The sequence below is a fragment of the Centrocercus urophasianus genome, unplaced genomic scaffold (assembly GCF_019232065.1).
Source record: "Centrocercus urophasianus isolate 14NV4802_14NV808 unplaced genomic scaffold, USGS_Curo_1.0 seq_15, whole genome shotgun sequence".
Classification (NCBI taxonomy): Eukaryota; Metazoa; Chordata; class Aves; order Galliformes; family Phasianidae; genus Centrocercus; species Centrocercus urophasianus.
The window spans coordinates 45,542,230-45,564,475 of NW_024884697.1; the positions used below are offsets into that span (position 1 = coordinate 45,542,230).

The following is a 22,246-nucleotide window of genomic DNA, read 5'->3' on the forward strand; positions in this document are numbered from 1 at the left end:
TTTTTTTTTTTTTTTTTTTTTTTAAGCACATACTATATGGTTTGTATTTTACAAAGCAATTTAAGTAAGCTAGGTTAAATGAGAAAGACTGACAGGAGAAATGTGAGACTGTAAAGGAATTGCTTCTGTAGCATTTGTTTATATCTATTTTTCTAAGAGGCTGCCACAGGGCATGAGTTTGCGGAAGTTGTCTTAGCCCTGGGAGTCTTGCTTCTTCCCTAGAGATGAATGCAGATCAGAAGTCTATTGTATTCATTCTGAGTTGCCTGCTAGACCAGAGGAACTCATCTGTTTCTCAGCTTTGCAAGGAACCTGGTGAAATCAACATCCTGTGCAAGACATTAACCTCTGTGTAACTGTGTGTCTGTATATGCAGCTTGCATTCTCCTGCATGTTTCTGATGTATGTTTCCATTTTGGACAGGTCCGACTCTTAACTGTCCGTATTCTAAGCCACTTTGAGACTCCACCTTCTACGGTGATGGAGGTAGGGCTAAAACTTCTCAGTTAAAGTTTTGAATCGGTCTGATTTTTATGACTGTGAACCGTTGTCTGCTTTTCAGGAGCAGAGCATGTTTCTGCCCAAGATTGTGCTCTGGTTTTGTGCTTTCACATTCCAGTTTTATCTTTTGTCTCTTTGCCCTCTAATGTTTTCACATATGTAAGTTCTGGTCCCTAAATGATGAAAACTGGAACAAATGTCTTGACTTTTTCTGATTCAGAGTATCTCAGACTCTGTTTAGTTTTCTTGAGATATCTTTCAGTAGGAAAAGGATAGTCCAACAAAATGTGTGTCACTTGTTTGTTCAGGGTGATGGTACAGGGGACCTCCAATCAATATTTGCCATACTGCTCCAAGCAGAGCTTGTGCCGGCAACGGTGAATGATTACAGAGAGAAACTTCTCCATTTGAGGAAGCTGAGATGTGATATAGTGCTGTCTGCAATACCAAGTGGATCTTTGCAGGAGGTAAGTAGTTTTTGTCAGTTGGCATTTGTTACATTCCCATATTCCAATACTTTCATTGCATGAATTATGGAAATTTTAACAAGAGTTCATAAAAAATGAATTAGATCCCAGATCATAGCTCTCGTTTGTCCTTGAGATTATTGTGTTTTCTTGAACAATGGTGGTATCTAGATAAATGGCCTATGGACAGTTTGATCGGATATTATGGAAAGGAAGACAACTCGTTCTATGGAGAAGTGAATTGTCAGAGAATTTAAAATTGTGAACTTGCCATACACTTAGCTTTATTGAACATTGGTAGGATTCCTTCTGGCCATTGGCAAACATAGCTTCTGAATCTTGCTGCAGAGTGATACTCTTGTCTTCCATCTGTCTGTTACATCTCCTGTACAGTTGTGCAAAAGGAGCTCTCACTTCTCATTTTGTAGATGCTGAAAGACTCACATTTCTACTAGTAAAACGTTCATGGAGGGGGGGAAGGGAGGATTTTTTCGTTTATTTATTCCATTTATTGCCTTGACTTGTGAACTCCTCAGAGGAGGAGTAATAGGTTGGTCCATCTGCTTTAAGCATTGCAGTACAGAACTGGCTTTTGCACATTCCCAATACGTAGATGCGGTGGATGGATATCAGTGCAGCTTAGAGTAAGCAGGATCTACACATTTCATCCTGTAGCTATGAGACCAGAAAAAAACGTGTGACTTGATTCATTACAAGTAGTACTTCTGAGAATTTCTTAGATTGAAGTTTCTTCTTTGAGAAGAGGAAAGGTTAGAGGAGGTTGGTTAGTCTTTAACTATTGTTTTTAACTTCTGAACAACATGGTTCTATGTCATTCTAGGTGCCTCTTCGGTATTTACTGGGTATGCTTTATATTAACTTCAGCCCTCTCTGGGATCCTGTAATTGAACTTGTAACGTGAGTATACGTGACTGGATGCTGCAGTCTGTGCTCCTTTCACAGAACATTTTCTTCCATTGAAGGCTGAGGGCAATCTCATTGTGGTCTACAGCTTCCTCACAAGAGGGAGGTGCCGATTTCTTTTATCTGGTGACTGCAGCAGGGCCCGAAGGAGCAGCATGGAGCTGCTTCAGGGGAGGGTCAGGTTGGGTGTTAGGAAAAGGTTTTTCATCAGAGAGTTGCTGGGCCCTGGTGCAGGCTACCCAGGGCAGCAGTCACAGTCCCAAGCTGATGGGGTTCAGGGAGCATCTGGTCAACGCTCTCAAACATATGGTGTGAGTTTTGAGTTACCCTGCATGGAGCCAGCTGTTGAACTTGATGATCCTCGTGTGTTATGTACAACTCAGGGTATTCTCTGATGACTGTTCTGTGAACAAAAGCTGAGGTTAAAATGTCTGATTTGAAGAGATTTATGCATGAGAGACTTTGTGTGAAATCTTTCCAAACTGATTTGATCTCTCATATTATAATCCATGTTAGTTTTTAACTTAATTTATGATTTTTTTTTCTGACTATTAAAAGGAACTTGCAACAAATATAATTAAATAGCATCAGAGTTTGAGTCTAAGATGGCAAGATTGATTAATGTTTCACAAATGCTGAAGAAACAGAAGGCACCTTTCAATTTTCCCATCTCCTGACTTTTCTGTCCTTACTAGAAAACCTCTAAGTTCTACTAAAGAGTAGGGAAATTGTACCATGGCATCTGCTGAGCTGAATATTGAAGTAAATATCTCTGCTTTCAGCATGACATTATCTCCTTCTTTTTTTTTTCTGTGTTGTATTATTAGAAAGGATGAGATTTGTCCCATCAAACTATTGAATTAATAAAGTAATATTAAACCAGCTCTCCTAAAGATACATTCACACTAATTCTTCCTTTGGTTCTGTATGATATTACTGTACAGAAGTCAGTGGAATGCTCAAGAACATTTTTAGTCAATTTGAGTTTGTTTGAAGTCATGGGATACAACCCGCTTATTTTAATAATTGACATTTGGGATTCATGAATGAGGGCAAGGAAGTGCTACAGCTGTGTCCTGCAGATGTCCTATCTTTGGACACTCTCATTAAAGCTATAATCAAAGCCTTTGATTGCATTAGCTGTTAGCTTCCCTTGATGCATGGTTTTTCTTTTTTCTTTTAATTTCATGCTCTTATGTTTTGTTAGTTCTCATGCAAAGGAAATGGAGAATAAACAGTTCTGGAAGGTCTTTTACGAACATCTGGAGAGGGCTGCTGCCTATGCTGGTAAGTCTCAGCTCCTAAATGGTATTTTGAGTAACCCAGCTAATTGTGAATAACACGTGACTGTGTTTTTATGTGTCCCAAATTTACATGTGATGGAGGAATTCAGAACCAGAGCTCTTGACTGCCAGTGTCATGTCCAGGGCAGGAATGCAGACGCTTGAGAGAGAACTGTGCCTTCTTTTGTCCTGAATAGCAAGAAGTAGACAGAAAGATATGAGGGGAGTCCCATGTTTTGGGAAGCCGTACAACAACTTAATCTCTACTTAAATTTGGCTTTTTCCAGTCTGATAGGAGCAGTGAAGAAACTTGTAGAATTGACTACATCATCTTTCTATTACATAGATTGAATGGAATACCTGCAGGCACTGTGCCTTTCTTGACTGTGCTCTGTGTGCTCTTGAGATATATCTATGAATGTGTGGAATCTGTGATTTTACCGTAGAGATGTGAGCATGCAGCCATTTGTGGATTTCTCTGTTTTTCAAGAGAATTGAACTCATTTAAGCTGTCATGGCTGTAAGACATCCTGGAGTACTTCCTAAGGAACGTGGGCCTTTCAGGTCAGACTTAAACATAGTTGTCTGAGCAGATGCTTGGCATCAGGAGTCTTACTTTCACAACAGGGTGTGGATCTCTTTCTGCTGACTGGAGTAACTTGAAGATATTTACTTTATAACATTTGTTGTGCAGAAATGGAACTGCAAAATGAATTGGATGAACAGGAGGAAAATATCAATGAAACTGAAAGCGAGAAGATACCAGAAGGAGGGGTGGGCACTGTCTTCCTGGAGCAGCTGGGGACAAGAACAGACTGCAGCGAGCGGTTGGACCACACAAACTTCCGCTTTCTGCTGTGGAAAGCGTTAGAGAAGTTCCCAGACAGGGTGGAGCCCAGGTCAAGGGAACTTTCCCCGCTTCTTCTGAGGTTCATTAGGTAAGCACTTTTCACATATTGTTTGGGACACATTGCTTTCTGTTGATCTTGGTGCTGCTGAGCTTTGAGTCAACAGCTAGTTCTTTATAGACTATTTTCTAAATGCACTCCTGATATGATACCTGTTCTCAGCTAACATAACTTTTAGATTGAAAAGTGGATTCTGTTAGAGTATGATGCACATGGGGTGGGTGTGAGATCATGGCAGGGAAGAGTTTCTAATAGTCCTTTTCTAAAATTAGAACGCTTATGTTTTGCTTGCCTTCCTGGAAAAATAAACTGCACTGTGCTAGGTTAGTTTCCTGCATTCTCTCACACTGCCATACATGCTGTTCACTGCTCACTCTAGCAAACACAACCCCCCCCCTTTCCCTGCACAAAACCTCTTTATGGAATTCTTGTAACTCAGTGGTTCTCATTTTCCCCTTTCCACCTGGTACCTCCAGTATTCTCTAGTGTATATGACTACTGCCTTGCATCGCTGCAGCTTGTAGGCAAAGAAGCTTCTACTTGGTGAAAGACACTCCTTTGAGAGTTTTTAGCTGTACAGCATCCCAAAACACAGCAACATGAACAAGAGTTCTGGATTGTGTAGTTTGAATTTGTTCTTGCCCTGAAACCCTGGAAAAATGCTTCTTAATTCTCTTCTTTCTTTTTTTTTTTTTTAAACAAAGAAATGAATACTACCCAGCAGATTCATTAGTGGCTCCAACTCAGGATCTTAGAAAGAAAACTACTGGTACAATCATAGCAAAAGAAGTATCAGGTGAAGAAGTTAACGATGTTAATATGGAGGAAGAGGACGAGGAAGAAAAGGAAGAAGGAGAACTGATTACTGTAGGGCTTCCAAAAAAGAAAACAAGAAGAGCTGCTGCTAAGTAAGTATTTATAGTTTTCTGTTCCTAGTGATTTCATGAGAAGTCAGATTTAGTGGTTCCTGCCAAGATAAGCTATTTGTAGGCATATTCATTTTTCTTCTTTTGCTTGCACTTTTTTTTCAGTGGATTTTAAGAATTTTAAGGTCATAAATTCCGCTTGTACAGTGCCATACAAAGGACCTGTTCAGGCTTTATCATTATATACCTGATAAGCTGTGGTTTTGTTACTTTAAGTGGTGTGGTATTCTGAAGCCATTTTGAAGTACCTGTATTCCCTTAGCTTCTCTGTTTGTATCTTTTGATCTTTTAAAACCATGGTCGTTGCCAAACACTTTGAAGATTCAGACTATTCATTTAAGTATTTTTGATACTGGGATTCTGTTATTATCTAGCTGTTAAGCATCTTGATCCCACTTGTCTTCTTGTGGACACAGGTTGTTATGCTTTTTTTTCATTTGTTGATACAAAGCTCCATGGCTTTGTAATGTCACTGTTTTACAATACTGAATACTTAGAGGAAGTGGGTCTATATGAATTCTCTGTGATTTCTTTAATGTAGTCTCTTTAAGTTGATAACATCTGTCAAAGTGCCCATTACAAGTAATTCATTTACATTTGTATTCTACCTGTTTTTTGTTGTTTTTACAAAGAATTGTGATGGTAATCACAGAGAACTTCAAAATATCACCCTACCTGTTGGAACAGCATGAGTATTTAAGATGTAACCTATACTGATTATATATCAGTAATCCCAGGTTCCTTAAAGGTGAACAAAATTCTTTGATTTTGTTCTCAGGTTCTGGCTTACATCTAGAATTTAGCAGCAATAAAAATTCAGTGACAGTTCCAGATTTTTATAAAAAATAAAAAACAAAGCAAAACTTCCATCTCAGAATGTCCACGTACTTAAGTAGAAGCATTAGTTCCTCCTAGTGGTAACAAGTCTATAAAAGATTTGCTGGAGACATGTTAATGACTTCTGGAGTGACCTCTTTTTGTCTGGGCCCCAGCAGAGCTGCTGCCAGCTCTGTGCTACTGACCTGGGGCTCTCACTGATGATGGCTCACCTCTAGCTGGTGTGGTGGGAGAAGCCCTGTGCTCCTTGTGGGGTTGCTGGCTGATGTTGGGCTCAGCTTAGCTGAACATCTGGGGAGTTGAGTGTAAACCACTGTGGGTAGCCACTGAATGGGGACAGCCTCTGCCTACCCCACAGCACATGTGGTAGATGAAATCTTACATCTTCCTTACCTCAGTCGCCTCTCGCCAGGGAGGCAGATTTGGGGGTGGCAAAGCCTGTTCTATAGGAACTTCTTCCTGACTGTGCCTGCAGCATGGCATAAGTCCAGCACAGTCTGTGGCTAAATGCAGTCCTTTATGTTGATAGGAATTAAGGGCAGGTAAATAAAGAGAGAAATTCAAGTTTGAAGTTCCAGGCTAGGCTGGGAAGAAGAAATAAGCCACATCCTGAGTGTGTTCCTTTCACACCAAAGACCAAGCCCATCTGGTGCTACTGAGGAAGTGGCCTTCTCTTTGCAGTGAGGTGACACCTAGGAGAAACGGCCTAGGCGAGGTAGCAGGATACAAGCTGCCATATCTCTGAAATGGAGGCCTATAGACTTGGGATCCTGTTGAGTTTTCCTTCTTGTTAATCAACTTATAAGAAGTTTCCCTAATGTTGTGATAATCGTTCTGTTTTGTTTTACAGGCAACTGATAGCTCACTTACAAGTTTTCTCTAAGTTCTCCAATCCTCGTGCGTTGTATCTGGAGCAGAAGTTAAATGCATTGTATACCCAGGTACTTGCTGGCATTTAGAATAATTGCTCATGAATGCACCCTTTCTTTTCTGAATGCAGTGCCTGCAACTGTAAAACCCTGTTGTTTTCTGGACTCAGCCATGTTAGCTGGAAAAGGAGCTGTGCTTGAGTAGGCTTCATAGTAGACTTCAGTTGAAGTGAGCCACTTAGCGAAGACCTGCTTTTGAGATAACTGACTCAGTTTCTCAGGAGTGGGTCATGCGAATGGATCTGGCAACTGAAAAAGTAATGGACTTTGGCAGTAGATGTGTAGCATCATGAGTAGCAGGAAATGTGGCTGTAAGGAGAGCAGGAGGCACAGCAAGATCTGAAAGAGAATTTTGAATCCGAAGCCTGGTGATGAGCTGAAGGCATTTGTTATTGTCATACAGTGTTATATCAATAGAGAGCATGGTTGATGTGAAGAACGGATCAAATTGTTGTAGGCCTACAGCTGTCAACATTTGTCATTGTGACTTCTGAGATACAAAATGTATCTCAGGATCTTCATCCTGTCTAGCATCTGGAGAAGGGAAGTGCAACGGTAGTCATCATTATGAAGAAACAAACTTCTATGAAAAGAGAGAGGTGATACAGATCTCTCTTTTCCTTTGGATGATTGGTTCTAGTGGCTGATGATAGCAGTCCTTCGCCTGGCATACATATGTACATTGGCTGTGCATAGTGTATTACTCACTGTCATTATCAATAAAATAGAAACTGAAGATAAACAGACATTAAAGTGAAAAAGAAGCAAACGAACTAAACAGCAGAGCCTAGGCAATCCTTGTCTAACCAGAACTCTATTCTAATTTTGAATAAGTAAAGCAGGAAAATGAATCTAAAAGTGAGATGCACCCTTAAGAATGCATTTCATTAATTATGTCATGTTTTATTGGTTCTGGATTTGTTTAGATGTTTGGGTTTTACTCTTGATCTCAGTTTGTGTTCTTTGACAGTGCAGTCCATGGGCTGTAGAACTATATTAAATGGTGTGAACCTACTAGTTCTCTGCTGTAGGTTCTTTCTGGTTCTTGCTGTGGAAGTTGGAAGGTCCATTTGTTCCCAAACTTGAGAATCTCTGAGGAGTGTCAGCTCTGGTTCAGTCAGCCTCAGAATTTGGCACAGGCACAGTTGTTTCGTGTGTTTACATATTCTTGGGAAAATATTGAGCAGATGTGTACAGTGTGTCACCCTACTTATTATCACTGGTGTGTCCATCTGTCAAAAGAACATTGTAGCAGAGTGGCCTTTGATGACTCCAGCATGTGCTGTTTTGTAGGAGGCTGAAGAGCTGATAAGGATGCAGCTTAAAGAAATGATCTGTATTTCTTGGTGCCTGGGCTGTGAGGATTCATCTTCTAGAGAAGGTGAATCTCAGCGAGGCCTTGTATATCAGGTCTGATGAGTGTTTTGTTTGTCGAAAGAAGGAAAGGCATGTGTCTTGGGTTGGTTTAAGTAGCCTGCCATTTAATTTGGTCTTACTAGATGCACAGCAGAGGCTGAAAACTCAAGCTGATGGTGGCCCAGAAGATGATTGTGCTGATTGTAACTTGGCTACTGGAGTCTAGGGGCTGGGGTGTGTGTATAAACTGCCAGCAGCTACATCTGCTTTTTATGAGTGACAATTGTATTTACGCATCTCGATGTTAGACTTGCAGTGTATGTTCTGCTTTTATTTTGGTAGAGTAATCCAAAAACATGCTTGAGTTTGGAAGTTTGGGGTTGTCAACTATTTTTGTTAGGCAGTTCTGCAATTCTGGATATGGCTCATTTCCTTTCTTTTGTCACCTGCAGTTACTGTCCCATCAAGATCAGAGTGTGCAGAGAATAGCTCTTGACTGTATCATGACATACAAGCATCCTCACCTACTGCCATACAGGTAAAAATCTTTGCGTTATTTTAGTATCAGAAATGAGTCTGATGTCATACATCTGCTCGGAATCACTTGCCTCAGATTGAGACATCCTTCCTTGTGTTTGTTGAAGAAACATAAATTCTAATCTTAGCCAGCTGTATTTTTCCTACCTAAAACAGCAAATAAGGCCATAAGGAAGAAGTATGTCAGTGTGTCTTTTTTGGCAGAAAAGAAAAATGGCAGTACTTTCATTTTGTCACAAATGTGCTCAGCCGTTGCATCATTTTCAAAGAGATCTTTTGTTACAGTGGTTTATAACCACCCAGAGAAAACAGCTGCATAAAACTGTAGCTGGTGATGGAATATTCTCTTCAGAACATGATCATGTAAGAAGTATCTTCTGAACACTTAAACTTGCTGAGTTTTAAAATGTATTTTTTAAAAAGGCTGGGAACACTATGCTTTCTTAGTTTGTATCTGGCATAGATAGGAAGGTAGAGGTAGGTAGGGGGGTGTGTGAGTGTTTATTCTTGAAGCCCCCACCTGCCCAACAGATGATATTTGTTATCTCAGGGAGAACTTGCAAAGACTGCTGGAGGACAAGAGCTTTAAAGAAGAAATAGTCTATTTCAGTATTTCTGAGGAGAACACGATTGTAAAAATGGAGCATCGACCACATCTTGTCCCTGTTCTGATGAGGTTTGTCAAAATGCTGGGGTGAAGGTTTCATGTCAAAGTACTGTGAGCAGAGATGTGATGCTGCTGCTTCTCATTTTAAACAGTTGAGATAAATCTAGGGTTAATGGTATAGTTTGACTTCGTAGTGTGTATAGTGATCTTATACATAGCTTCCTTCTTAATGCCACTATGCAATGTGTTAGGCAATTGATGTCCTCTTAAAAGACAGCATTTTGCTACTGTTTCTTTTAAGGCTTACAGAATACTGTGAGACATTCCAATTCATCATTTATTACCATTTATTCTTAGTAAGATATAATAATGTAGGTTGTATAGATTGCTTCTTCAGCAGTGAATACCCTCAAGCTAGCCTGCTGGTATTTTAGCTTTGTAGCTGAAGTCTCCAGCAAAACTGCTGTAGTGAAAGCAGAAACTGATTTTTCACTGGCACGCTTCTGAGTACTGTGTTGTCATTCAGAGGAGTTCCTAAAGAGGGAATTTCCACCTGATTTATTCACACTGGGCAAAGCTTTTAAACCAAGACAAGTTTCTCCCACAGAGAAAGAGGCAAGGAAGCAGATGGCTTGCTGAAAGCTAATACAACTTTTTTTTGGCTCGAAGAATTCTGTATGGCAGGATGAGAAACAAAACGGGGAACAAAACACAGGGCAAGTCTGCAGCAGCCACTCGCATGTCCATCGTTCTGCGATTTCTGGCCGGCTCACTGCCAGAAGAGATCCGGATGTTCTTGGATCTGCTCTTTGAAGCTGTGAAGCAATTCAGCCATGGTAGGTGCAGGTACCTGGTGCTGTTTCTCTAACAGTTTCTTTGAAAGTATGAAAGGGTGAGAATTCCAGGGACTGGGTTTTCCCTGAGGTTTCACTTACAAAGCACGACTGCTGTCTTTTAAAGGTCTGAGTTCAGAAAAATGAAGTGACTTGCCACACAGCTTTGCAAGTAAGCCATGGCAGGCCAGGAGTGAACAATTACTGATGTCGTAGGGTGCCCCTGGCTGCTTGGCAGCCTCTGTACTGTCCTTCCCATGTGATGTGCTGCTGTGCACAGGGCTACCAGTATGTGATGGCAGTAAACAGATATTATGAAGAGTAGAAAGAGGTTATAAAGTGCTCTGATACTGTAGCAGTGGGAAATGTCTGAATGTCACAGAGATGAATACATGGAGCTACCTTTATTTAAAAAGATGAATCTAAGTAACTGTAACTTTGGGCTAAGTTATACTCCTATTTATTGAAAATTATTTTCAGTGCTTTTACAGTGCTTTTCTAAATAAGTGACTCTCCTTTTGTAACAGGGCCTTGCCAGACAGCAGTGCTTCGAAGTATGTCAGAGTTGGATTTAGCTAAAGTCCTGCCTCTTGGGCGTCAGCACAGCCTCTTCAATGGTCTTGAAGTTGTGTTGAAAAACATGGGACATTTGATCAGTCAGTACTTGCCTGAAATTCTGCAAATTCTGCTCTGTATGACAGCTGTGATATCCTGCATTCTCCAGCAAAGAGAAAAGGTATAGTAAACGCTACATGTATGTATACCTCTGTGTGTACGAGATGTGGATGAAATTTCCTTTCCTACTGCATGGCTTAGCTTGCAGTACACACACCTTCACTGATTCAGATAAAGATTATCTGATAAAGATTATAATCTGATAATCTGATAAAGATCTTATAAAGATTATAATAAAGATTGCCTGCATGCAATGAAGCTTAACAGTTCGACGTAAGTCAAAACAGAGGCCATTGATACTGAACGTGCTGCAGGGCTGGGGTAGTATTAGCAAAGTTTATAAGTTCAGGACCCTGCTTTGGAGTTCTGTTTTGTTGTGAAGGCTGGAAGTTGCTACCTGCCTGCTCTGTGGGAGGATGGACATGAGAGCAAGGTAAATGATTCATTGTAAGATCATAATGTATAACATACATAACATTATATGGCTGGAGGTTGAATTTGATATTAGAGATGTAGCTTCTTGGTTGCAGGGATAGAATACTGGAGCAGGGAAAGGAGAGGATTTCAAGTTTCTTGCCTATGGACTTAAGAGTAAAACTTACTTTCAAGGTGCTTTGTTGCATTGCGAGGTGCCAAGGGAGCTCAGCATTGTGGGTGATCACAGTGATTATGTATAATGATAGCCTCCTGTCATGGGACACAGGGGAAAATATGGCTATGAGCCATGCTTTCAGCACACTAGTAGCACATACAGCTCTGCCATCAGAAGCAGTCGTGTCAATCCAGTGTGAGTCTGAGTCTCAGCCAGGTACCTGTGGAGCACTGAGGATGTTTTTTCCCCTGTGTGCAAAGGCTGTACTTGCTGAACAAATCAAGCAAGGAAAATGTGCTGTTAAAGATTGGCTGCAACTAGAAATGGGCCGTGTTGGCTTATTGCCCCCCTTGTGATCAAGAGAGCAGTGCAGAGACTCCTGAGCTCATTCCCACATCAGTAACACCTTAACTACTAGGAGGGCACAGTTGGTAGGGCTAACTGTCCAGAGGGGAGGGATATGGGTGTTCTGTTTTGATTTTGCTGCTAGCACTTCTTTTTAACACTGCGCAGTGTCTTGTGGAGGCCGTTATCTCAAGGGTACTGTTACCAGTTGCTTGGAATTAATGACTTTGTGCCAGGCTTTTCTGCCTTTCTAAAGCCAGTGCCTTTGTCAGGCTTCAAACCAAGCAGAACAGAAAATGCTCCTGTCTAGTCCTGCGCAGAGCCTGATCATAGGTGAGAAACAGGCAAACTGCACAGTCATTGTCATCACTGCAGTATTAAAATGAATTATGAGATGGTAGACTGAGAAAGTAATGTGTTGAAAGGAATTTTGCAATGATGGACTGAGCGAGGGATGTTAGGTAATGAAGGTTCTGTCACTGTGTGCGTGTTCTTGCCAGGACCCATCTGTGAACATCTGAGGTTAGAACTTGTCTTGAAAACAATCCATCAACGACTCAAGCCCTTGCATTCAGTTCATTAGGATAATAGCATCCCATAGTCCAGCTTTAGCAGTGGATTGCATGTGCTTACATGTTAAGCAGAGAGTAGTTTCAGGAGCTGCTTCTTTCATTACTGGGATAGTGAAATTTTTGCCTGGACTGCTACCATAAACCTGTCACTGTTTTGTTACTTGGGGAGTAACAGTTTATCATTTTCCTGAACTTAATTCAGCACTTCATTAGTCCATAAGATGTTAACAGCTCAAGGAGAAGTGTGAGAAATCTGTTTGTCTTGGCTAATGATTAGCTGACATTCTCGGGGTTGAGAGTAATTTATTGCAGGCTGATAATGCCTGGAGAGTTAAACATCTACACTGACAGTTTTAAGTTAAGTTATTCATTTCAGAAGGGATTCTGACTGTGTTCAGTGGTGAGTTTTTTTGTTCACTCAGTCTTGATCTCAAGGAACTGCTTTTCTGGAAGTTAAACTAAGGGTAGCCATTGGCAATATCAGCCCGGTTTATGCTTGCTGGGTGAAGGCAGGATCAGCTGTTTGACCCTTCAGGCAGCTTATTGCTGTTTGGAAGCTGTTTGCACACCATTTCATTACTACATTTCAGTATAGCTTGGGAGATTCCAAGCGAGAGTACCTTTGATTCCTTTTCTGCCATCTCCTCTTTTTGCATGCATTTTTGGGTGCAAAGGCAGTAGAGCAGTGTATTACATGGTAGAGGTTATTCTCTTCAGAAATTTACAGGAAAGTACAAAAAGCATAGTATCTTTCAGTGGGGCTGTGGCACCAAAACTGCTCTGCAGAATAAACCTACATGCATTTGTTCAGCGTGGTGGTCTGTGATGCATAATGGAGGCCTTGAAGATCCCAAGATGCAGGCTGTCTCTGTTGTTTCTGAGACAGGAGTCAGTAGCTCTGCACTCTGCAGTGTACCTGTTCTTGGAATTGTCTCAGGTTTTTCCTATAAGCTGCATTGTATGATATAGAAATAATTCAGGTTACTCAAATCATAGCAGGGAGAAGAGTCAGAGTGCAGCAATATGTGAATAACCTCATGATTAGCTGTATGGCTGACTTCCTTCCTTAGACATTTTCCCCAAAAGGTATATGGAACATCCTTCTATAACCAAGTGCTGTAGCTCACTGCGTTCTTTTGTATCTGTGGCCAGTGAATTGCTATATTTAATTTCAGGGCAAATAGTGATTGTTCTTGCAGAGTTTTTACTGTTTTGTCTGTTGTTTTGTTTTCACAGGTTCAACCACGGTTGATTAATCCACTGAAGAACTTGAGGCGCCTTGGACTCAAGCTTGTGGTTGAGTTTTTTTCTGATCATGAGGCCTACAGTTTTAGTGTGGAAGAGATTGATGCAGTTTTCCATGCAGTGGTATGGCCTCAGGTAACGTGTTTCTTCTTGCAGACTGGCATCTGCATAATCTATACCATGCTGGGAACTCCAGTTCTTTGGCATTCTGATGTATGTGTGGAAGGGCAGATTTGGCTCAAGTCTGATTAGTACTGGAGTAATTAAGTCACAGGCTTAAGTACAAATGAGTTCTTTTGAATAAAATGGATGTGATGTCTCTGTTCTTTAGCAGCAGAAGCAGGCTGCTTCTTCAGGGAAGCTAAATGATACTTCTTGGTCAGTCCTAGGTGCACTTGGTTGGTTTTCTATCTGAAAGTTACTGGACCTGTGATGGAGGATTAGAGAAACAAACATAAGTGGGCTTTCTTACTGCTGCCACAAAGGAAGGACTGCAGCATTGTCCTTCAGTGGGCTGTGTGCTCTTCTGCTGTCCTGCCAGGAGTCCCATTTGAGCACAGTGACAAAGCAGAGGGTTGCAGCTTTTATCAGAGAAATTCAGACCCCCCCTTTTAGTTGGGAAAATGCACTCTTCGGAGAGAGAGAACATGCAGTATTAAAAATAAAACTGTGTTGATCGCATCTGGCAGTGCATGTGGCTGTGTATTTCACTAGGCTGAGCAGCAGGGTCTTGCCTATCCCAGTCTTTCCAAGCTGTGTGGAGCAAAGCAGTGAAAACTTACTTTGGTCCCAGAGCAGTAGAAGCATGTAGTCCAGGCACTGAGTCATCAAAGTACTTAATGCTTATAGGAGCATTGCGTTTGGAAATGCTCTGTAAATCTGAACAGGATATAGAATTGCTGAAAAGTTATAATTCCTGTTTTCCTGGTAGACGTCAGGAAGACAGCACTAATTTTGGAGCTTGGATTGTAGCATGATCCAGAAGCTCCCTCTAGAGGGAATTTCTGCTAATTAACTTGGTGAGGGTTTGGTTTTGCAGAATGTTTTGACTTAAGAGCTTTTAATGCTGTAGAACTGATATGTATAAAAACTTTGCTTAATGCAGCTGTGCTTGGAGTTGCAGTTTGCTGCAGCTGAGAAGTTGGAGATGTAGGAGAAACAAGTCTTTAGGTCGTGCCTGAGGGTCGTAAGCATGTCCAAGAGAGGTGATTAGGTCTCTGTGGCAAGTGTGAGGATCAATGGGGATCCTTTTAGGGAAGGACAAAAAAAAGTAGCTGTAGCAATGTACAAAGATAAAATAAGATAGACTAACAGTGTTGAAGGAGATGGAAAAGCAACAAAAGATTTGTTTTCGGAAAGAGACAATATAGTATGTAGTGGGGTCTTTGTTGGAATTGGGGTTTTAATTGGCCTTATGTACTTGTGTTGCGTTGGTGTCTGATTTATATCTCCTTTAGGTTTGCAGGTTGGCTTCAGAGAGCCAGTATTCTCCGACTTTTCTGCTCAAACTCATTTACACCTGGAGTAAGAATCCTAGGTAAGTAAGTGCTCTTACAATGAAACTCAAGTACTTCTCTCAAATACACAATGGTTTTGTTAAAATGATCACAACGCTCTTAACAGATAATTATGAATAATTATGTCAAAACTCATCTTCTCCACTTGGCTGTTACTCCTTTGATAGCAGCCCAGATGCAGTTGTGAAGCGTTACAGTTTGTGGCAATTAAGATACTTTTAGTGAGCTGCTTTTCCCACATGTGAGCAACCAAACAGATGTATAAACTAAACGCAGCGCACAGGTCAGGAGGAGAGTGAATTCTTAGAACGTGCCTGTGTCTAAACCAATTACTTTTATGTAAGTCATCTGAGGAGATGGAGAGGATAGTTTGACAGGATGATTTTATTCTTGTTTTTTTTTATTCTGTTTCTTTCTGCTTTGTGAAAGAAAATGGGCAAATTCAGCACAGAATTCTGAGACTGAAAATTGCAAGAGAGCCTTTTCTGAGGCAGACACTGTGAGAAATTCCATCTCTGCTATCTTGAGTAGTTTTCACCCTCTCCCACTGACATGCTGCTTTTCCTTTGCTGAAATGTCCAGCTTCTCTTTTGAGACTTGTCGCTTGTAAGAATAAAGAACTTGCACAGAGTGGCACCAAAAGAATTGGATTATTAAGATAGGAGCAAGCTTTGACAGGAGTCTTGGGCAAACATTTGCAGAGGAAGGACTAAGCTTAGATGATGCTGTCTTGAAGTGTGAAAAGAAACTTGATGACTTTTCAACCTCCATTTCTTCTACTTTTCATGGCCCGTTTATGTGGCTTCTGTGCTTTTTCGCATTATCTTTTTTGTATGACTCTGCACAAAAGAATTATGAAGTTTCGTACTTAAATTTTCAGCGTATCTTTTTAATAATCTTCTTCTCAGATATTTCCCCCTACTGGCCAAGCAGTATCCGGATCATCCAGAGTATGATATACTGTCAAATGTGTTTGCTGTCCTGTCAGCCAAGAATCTGTCTGAGGCAACATCCAATCTTGTGATGGACATTGCTGATAGCCTTCTCAACAGCCCTGATTTTGAACCCACGGAGCAGGTTTCCAGTTTGAACGTGACCAACTGTGTTGTCCTAAACACTGGAGAAGTGACAGAAGGTATCTGTAAGAGCCATGAGAAGCCTTTTGGGTGGTTTGGAAAGAGGTGTTGGATTATGATGAGATTGTGTTTGCCCTGACTGAGAATGCAGTGAAGGAGGCTTCATGGAAAAGTCACTGTACAGATTTCTCTTGGCGTGCTCAAAAACTGTTAAGCACTGCTTGTGTCGTGACAAGTGAGATCCACGTTTGAATGTGGATAAGGAGAAATTCCTTATGAAGAGCCTACACTTAGTAGGGCTGTAATGGAAGTGCTAGTGCATGTTCCCAGCAGTATGTTCATAATTCCCCCTGATTTTTCTTCCACTGATGACACCTCCTTTGCTTGCGTCTCCTCGTTGTTTGTGTGGGGCTGAATCTTCCTTCTGTTGCACAAAGCTTGCCTTGTTGCTTGCGGCACAGAGTTGAGTGTTGCTGACTGTTGTATTCCTTACAGAGTCCCTCAGCCTAGGTTGTCGCTTGGTCCTACCTCACGTTCCTGCCATACTTCAGTACTTCAGCAAAACAATGTTAAACGTGGAGAAAATGAAAAAGAAGAAGTACAGAGCCCAAGTCAGCAAAGAGCTGAGTATACTCTCCAAGTAAGTGATTCTTTAGTGCTCAAAACAGTTGAAGGGTGGAAGGGGGAGAGGAAGAAAGAATCATTTCTTAATAGGCTGCAAATTAGAAACGTTGTCTAAAATGATTTAAATTTAGAGCATTTGAAAATACCAGCATCTGTCATTGTCCTTGGAAGCTGCTGATGACCAACTGGAAGTGTTCAGAAATTGACTCTAGCTGTTTCTATTTGCTGGTGATCAAACCAATACTTCCTGAGATAGGAAAAGGTACAGATGGGACTGCAGTCATGTGGAACTGAATACTTAGGCTGATATCATGGAGAAGCCTTATTAGCCTGGGTGCAGGTGGATGGATGAAACCCTCTGGGGTTTATGGCACTGGTGCTGACTGAGTCCTTCTTTGCTCTATACTGATTGGATTGAGATAAACAAAATAAATTACATTGTCTTATCATGCAGGATCAGCAAATTTATACAAGAAAAAAGTCAGAATTCAGTGCTTGTGAGTCTCCTCCTCCCTTTCCTTCACCAGAGTAACATTGAACAAGTAAGTAGAAATGAGTTATCTCCCCTAATTCAAAATGCAGTTTCCTTCCTGTGAAGTAGATTTATTTAAGATGCATTTAAAGCTTATTGGTTACATGCCATTTCTCATGATCAGCCTGAAATCAAGTCTTCATGTGTCTGTAAACCACTCAGCAGTCTGTTACTGTGTGTTGATGGATACAAAGCCACTGGGTGCTTTGCAGGAATACCAGTGCCACAGCTGACTTTTGTCTTTTTTCCTGGGAAAGGTTTGCAGAAGTGTTTGTACAATCTTTGCTTCCTTTGCTGCAGTAGTCAGTTCACTCCGTTCCTTGCCATGTTTTAAACAAATGCTCTCTTCAACTTGTACTTCATATATCACAAATCACAGTGACAGAATTTAGACAGAATGTGAGTAAATGTGAATGTAATACATGCTGTGCAGTGAGCTTTCATTGGTTTGTTGCAAGATAAAAGGCAAATGTTGTGTAGTACTATTAACTCGCCACCATATTTCCTGATTGCCTGCATCCTTGGATGATGGCATGGGTCTTGTTTTTCCCTAAATGAGAGAAAACAGTTGCTCAAGAAAAGGTTTCAGGACTTCAGAAAGGACTGCTAAGCTGCAGCCTGTAACTTCTGCTTTGCAGATGGTCATAGAAACTGGTTCACAGTTTCTTTTTTATGTTTGTGAGTCATTAGTGAACTGTCTGTGATTTTCTTTTGAGGAGATCATACAGACAGGTGGTACTGTTCATGGTCGTTTCACAGATTGGAGAAAGATGACTTTGTAAAGCTCTATTGCTTTTCTAACCATTGAGTAATCAGAGGAAATACCCAAAATAGAAGTTAGCATTGCGATAGCACTCTCCTCAAACTCTGTGCTTGTGTCTAATTGAAAGATTGTAAGTGCTTCTGGAGTGTGGTGGTTTCAATGAATGTCCTCCCAGTTTTTTGTTCAAATTCAATATCTGTGATTCTGAATAAAATACAGCAAAGCTCACTCTGTGTTTTGAAATATTTCTCAGTTAATCTCATGAGGTTTCAGTGGTTACTGATGGTGATGTATCTCTTTCAGGATGCAGAGATTGACATTTTGGAGACAGTGCAGAACTTGCTGAGACATTGCTCAAACCCTGCAAGTTTTCTCAAACCTCTGGCAAAGCTGTTTTCCGTCATCCAGAATAAACTGTCTCGACAGAAGTTGTGCTTGGTATTTCAGGTACTGCATTTTTACACATCTTTCTGTGCTGTTTTTACAGATCAAGAACAAAATAAATGTATTTATCTTTGTTGTACATGACCTTAAGAAACTTTTTAATCTCTGACGTATTAAGTTGAAGTGAACTAAAAGTATTGTATGTGGTAGACATCAGTGTGCCGCATGAAGACATAAAACTTTTGTTTGCAGCCTGCTTGGTGTGAGCATCTCCTGGGTTCTGCTGTGGAAGAGAAGCCAAATAAAGCACACTGCATCCATAATGAAGCCTTTCTTTATGAAATAAGAGTGGCTTTTAGCAGCCTTTAGACAATTTTATTTTTGTTCTTCTCTCAAATGAATAGCAGTCAGGCTGTTTTGTACTTTTAGAAGTGATTTACATATCCTTTTTTTTTTTTTTTTTTTTTTCCCAGTAGGAAAACCCAGGATATCCTCCATGTAAATATTTAGAAACTTAGGAAGTTAAAAGATAGTCTGTCTTAGAGAAGAAATACGTGAGCAAAGTGGCTCTTACTAAGCTTATAAAAGGACTGATATTGTTACTTCTGTTTTTTTTTTAATCTCAGGTTGTTAGAGTTGGAAGTAAGTCTGGAGTCCTCCAAATTTGTAACAGCTATAACAGTTAAACTGTTTTCCTTTATGTTTCTTTTTAGACTTTATCTGATTTGGACAGTGAATTGAAATACATTACAGATGTTGTTAAGGTATGCCCAGCTTCTTTGCTCCCTTTTTTTCCCCAAGGTTGTGCTGTCAAGTTTCTAGCCTTTTTCACGAATGTCTTGTTGCTGTCTCTTAGTTGAATGCTTTTGATCAACGGCATCTTGATGATATCAACTTCGATGTACGCCTGTCAGCTTTCCAGTCAATCACTGCCCACATCAAAGAAATGCAAACAGTGGATATCAACTTCCTCATCCCTGTTATGCACAACTGCTTCTATACCATCCAGGTGGGCTAAATGTTCCTTCTCTTGCTTTGTGTAGCATGCTTACCACACAGAAATTTATTTCATTGACTGTTGTTTTGTTTTTTGATGCTTCAAAGCATTCCAAGAGCAGATGGGTTCTTCTCACAAACACCTGTTTTTAAGTTTCCTCCTTTTGCCTTTTCCCCTGTGCGTCCTGAAGATGCAAGGAAAGGTTTCTTTTATGATAGGGATAGTGAGGTGCTGGCACAGGTTGCCCGGAGTGGTGCTGGCTGCCCTGTTGCTGGAGTCAACTAAGGTCAGGTTGGAGGATCTCTGAGCACCCTGATCAGCTGTAGTGTCCCTTTCTTTGCAGGGGAGTTGGACCAGATAATCTTCAAAAGTCCCTTCCAACTCAAAAAATTCTATGATTCTATGTTTCTCTGAAATGCACTGCAGCAAGAATGAACCAAGTGCCAGTATACCTGTCTACCAGTGAGCCTTGGAACTCTCTGGTCAGTTTTTTCTTTACAAAAGACATATTGCAATCTTGATAGGCTGCTTTTCTTTTTGTTGCAGTGTGTTCTGGCTGTGTTGTCTCACTGCTGAGTCAAAAAGGATTTTTCTTCTGTTTGAAAAAGTGGGCATAAGTTAAGGAGTAGAAGTTCTATTGGAGTTGGTAGAATTAGTGGATTGTTATAGGCTTTGTTGTGTTTTGTACAGTTACTGTTCACTCCAGTCTTTTGAGTAGAAAAAGCTGTTGTATCTGGACTCACGTGGTGCAATTTCTTCATCCACTCAGCTAGGAGATATGGCTCTTAGTGACAACGCAAGCCTTTGCCTCAGCAGTTTTATCCACCGCCTGGCAGAAATCGACCACACAGAAGATGACTACAAGGAGCTAATCCAGCACACTCTTCTGGAGTCTCTGAGAAGGGGGCTGAAGAGTAAGACTGAGGTAAGGCACTGCTATTTGATGATCTATATCCAGGTGTATTGGGACAGCAGGGCATCTGAGACTTTTTGTAGATGAGTCTTTTGAGTTTCTTCTTGAGAATAAGAAATTGCAACGTAAACACAATACAGTACAAGGCCCTTGTAATAGGGAGGCTCCAGGGACAGCCTCTGTGAGCAGAGCCCAGCAGCTGCCTCAAGTCAGATCAGAGCCAGCTCCACCTCCAAAAGGGACCTGCTGCTGGCTGTTGGGGACCCATACTGGAGCAGTCCACTCCTGAAGGATGTGCCCCTGTGGTGTGGATCCGTGTTGGAGCAGTGCTTGAAGAACTGCAGTCTGGGGGAGCCCACACAGGGCCAGTTCAGGAAGGTTGTCATTGCATGGGAGGGATCCCACATGGAGCAGGGGCAAAGAGTGAAAGAGTGACAGAGACTAATGATTAAGGACTGACCACAGTCTTCATTCCATTCATGTTACACTACACTGCTTGGGGAGGGAGGAGATTGGAGAGGATGAATGGGGGAGAGGAGATTTTCGCTTGCTTTTAATTTCTCTATAATTTGCTATAGGCAATTATATTAATCTCCCTACACTGAGTCTATGTTGCCCATGAAAGCAATTGGTAAGCAGTCTCCTTGTCCTCATCTCAACCCTTGAGCCCTTTTTCATTTTATTTTCTCCTCCTCTTCCTTTGAGGTGAGTGAGTGAGTGGTTGTGGTGAAGTTTAGCTGCCCCTCAGAGCGAAACAACCACTGAAGTTGCAGATACATGCTGTAATCAAACTTAACCTTCACTTGAAATCATAATAAAATCTAACAAATTATAGAACCCAGCTATTGTGTGGAGTTATTTTGCTGTTTAACTTTTCTCAGTTGTAGCTCATCCTTTGGAGCAGAAACTTTAGTTTATGTACAATCTGAGCTATAGGTATATTTGGTGTTACCAAATAATGTGACCTGTTGGCGTAAAACATGTAAGTGGCAGCATAGTTGTTCTGAGGAGCGTGTAGCTGCCTTTCCAGGAGGTGCTTAACCTTCATGTCTTACTCTTTACAGAGCATCCAGCAAGACTACACGTCTTTGCTTTCCTGCCTCATTCAGACATTCCCAGCAAATCCTGAATTCCGGGATTTGGTCCAGCTGACCAACAGACATGATCCTGACATGGACTTCTTTGAGAACATGAAACACATGCAGGTAAAAGGCAATGCACGTTCCTTAATGCCCCTTTCCCTCTTTACCAAAGCGAAAGCATTTTTACTGTGGAGTGATGTTTTCCAAATCACCTGTGCCATGTCTTCAAGGAAGAATTGAACCAGTATTATTAGATGTCATTAAAAAAAAAAGAAAAAGAAATGGACATGGAAGTAACGTGTCTCATACCCGAAGATGACTTGTGCTTGTGCCTGTTAATTCACAGTGAAGTATCTCATTGAGTTATGACATTTATTGGGGCAGAAGATTAGTGAAAGCCCAGATAAGAATGAAAAGGTAGTGGCCTACCCTTGGAGATGACTGTACTGTGTTTATGTCAGATTGAGCCACCAGCACGACTGCTGCTGGGTGTGTGTGCTCCCTTGTGCTAGCTGTGCTTCAAGGGCCGCCTCATTCACTCTCCCTTGTGTTTGACTCAGATCCACAGGAGGGCACGAGCTCTGAGGAGACTGGCTAAGCAGCTGACTGAGAAGAAACTTGTGCTGTCTTCCAAATCCCTGCAGAACTACATCATGCCTTATGCTACTACTGCCATTTTTAGTGAAAAAATTCTGAAGGTAGACTTCTAAATTGTATGCATCAGCTTTTGTATTTTTGCCTTACTTCTGTTGCTGTCCTTAAAAGACCAGCTGCTTTAAAAGGCTGATGGGTTTTATAGAGTGAGTGTTCCCCTTTCAGAG

At 41.1% G+C, this 22,246-nt stretch overlaps 1 protein-coding gene across 1 annotated transcript in view; it reads left to right on the forward strand.

The window, feature by feature from the left end:
• The window catches only part of UTP20 (UTP20 small subunit processome component), a 58,747-nt gene that overhangs the window by 15,262 nt on the left and 21,239 nt on the right, over positions 1-22,246 (forward strand). The window contains exons 17-38 of the mRNA XM_042815969.1: positions 424-486; positions 810-968; positions 1,810-1,886; positions 3,100-3,179; positions 3,870-4,113; positions 4,788-4,991; positions 6,697-6,787; positions 8,584-8,669; positions 9,219-9,344; positions 9,945-10,111; positions 10,636-10,844; positions 13,529-13,672; positions 14,995-15,074; positions 15,963-16,189; positions 16,626-16,770; positions 17,209-17,296; positions 18,353-18,496; positions 19,147-19,197; positions 19,290-19,442; positions 20,200-20,355; positions 21,408-21,548; positions 21,986-22,123. Coding sequence (XP_042671903.1) covers positions 424-486; positions 810-968; positions 1,810-1,886; positions 3,100-3,179; positions 3,870-4,113; positions 4,788-4,991; positions 6,697-6,787; positions 8,584-8,669; positions 9,219-9,344; positions 9,945-10,111; positions 10,636-10,844; positions 13,529-13,672; positions 14,995-15,074; positions 15,963-16,189; positions 16,626-16,770; positions 17,209-17,296; positions 18,353-18,496; positions 19,147-19,197; positions 19,290-19,442; positions 20,200-20,355; positions 21,408-21,548; positions 21,986-22,123 — 2,973 coding nt within the window. The remainder of the gene's footprint in view (positions 1-423; positions 487-809; positions 969-1,809; positions 1,887-3,099; positions 3,180-3,869; positions 4,114-4,787; positions 4,992-6,696; positions 6,788-8,583; positions 8,670-9,218; positions 9,345-9,944; positions 10,112-10,635; positions 10,845-13,528; positions 13,673-14,994; positions 15,075-15,962; positions 16,190-16,625; positions 16,771-17,208; positions 17,297-18,352; positions 18,497-19,146; positions 19,198-19,289; positions 19,443-20,199; positions 20,356-21,407; positions 21,549-21,985; positions 22,124-22,246) is intronic.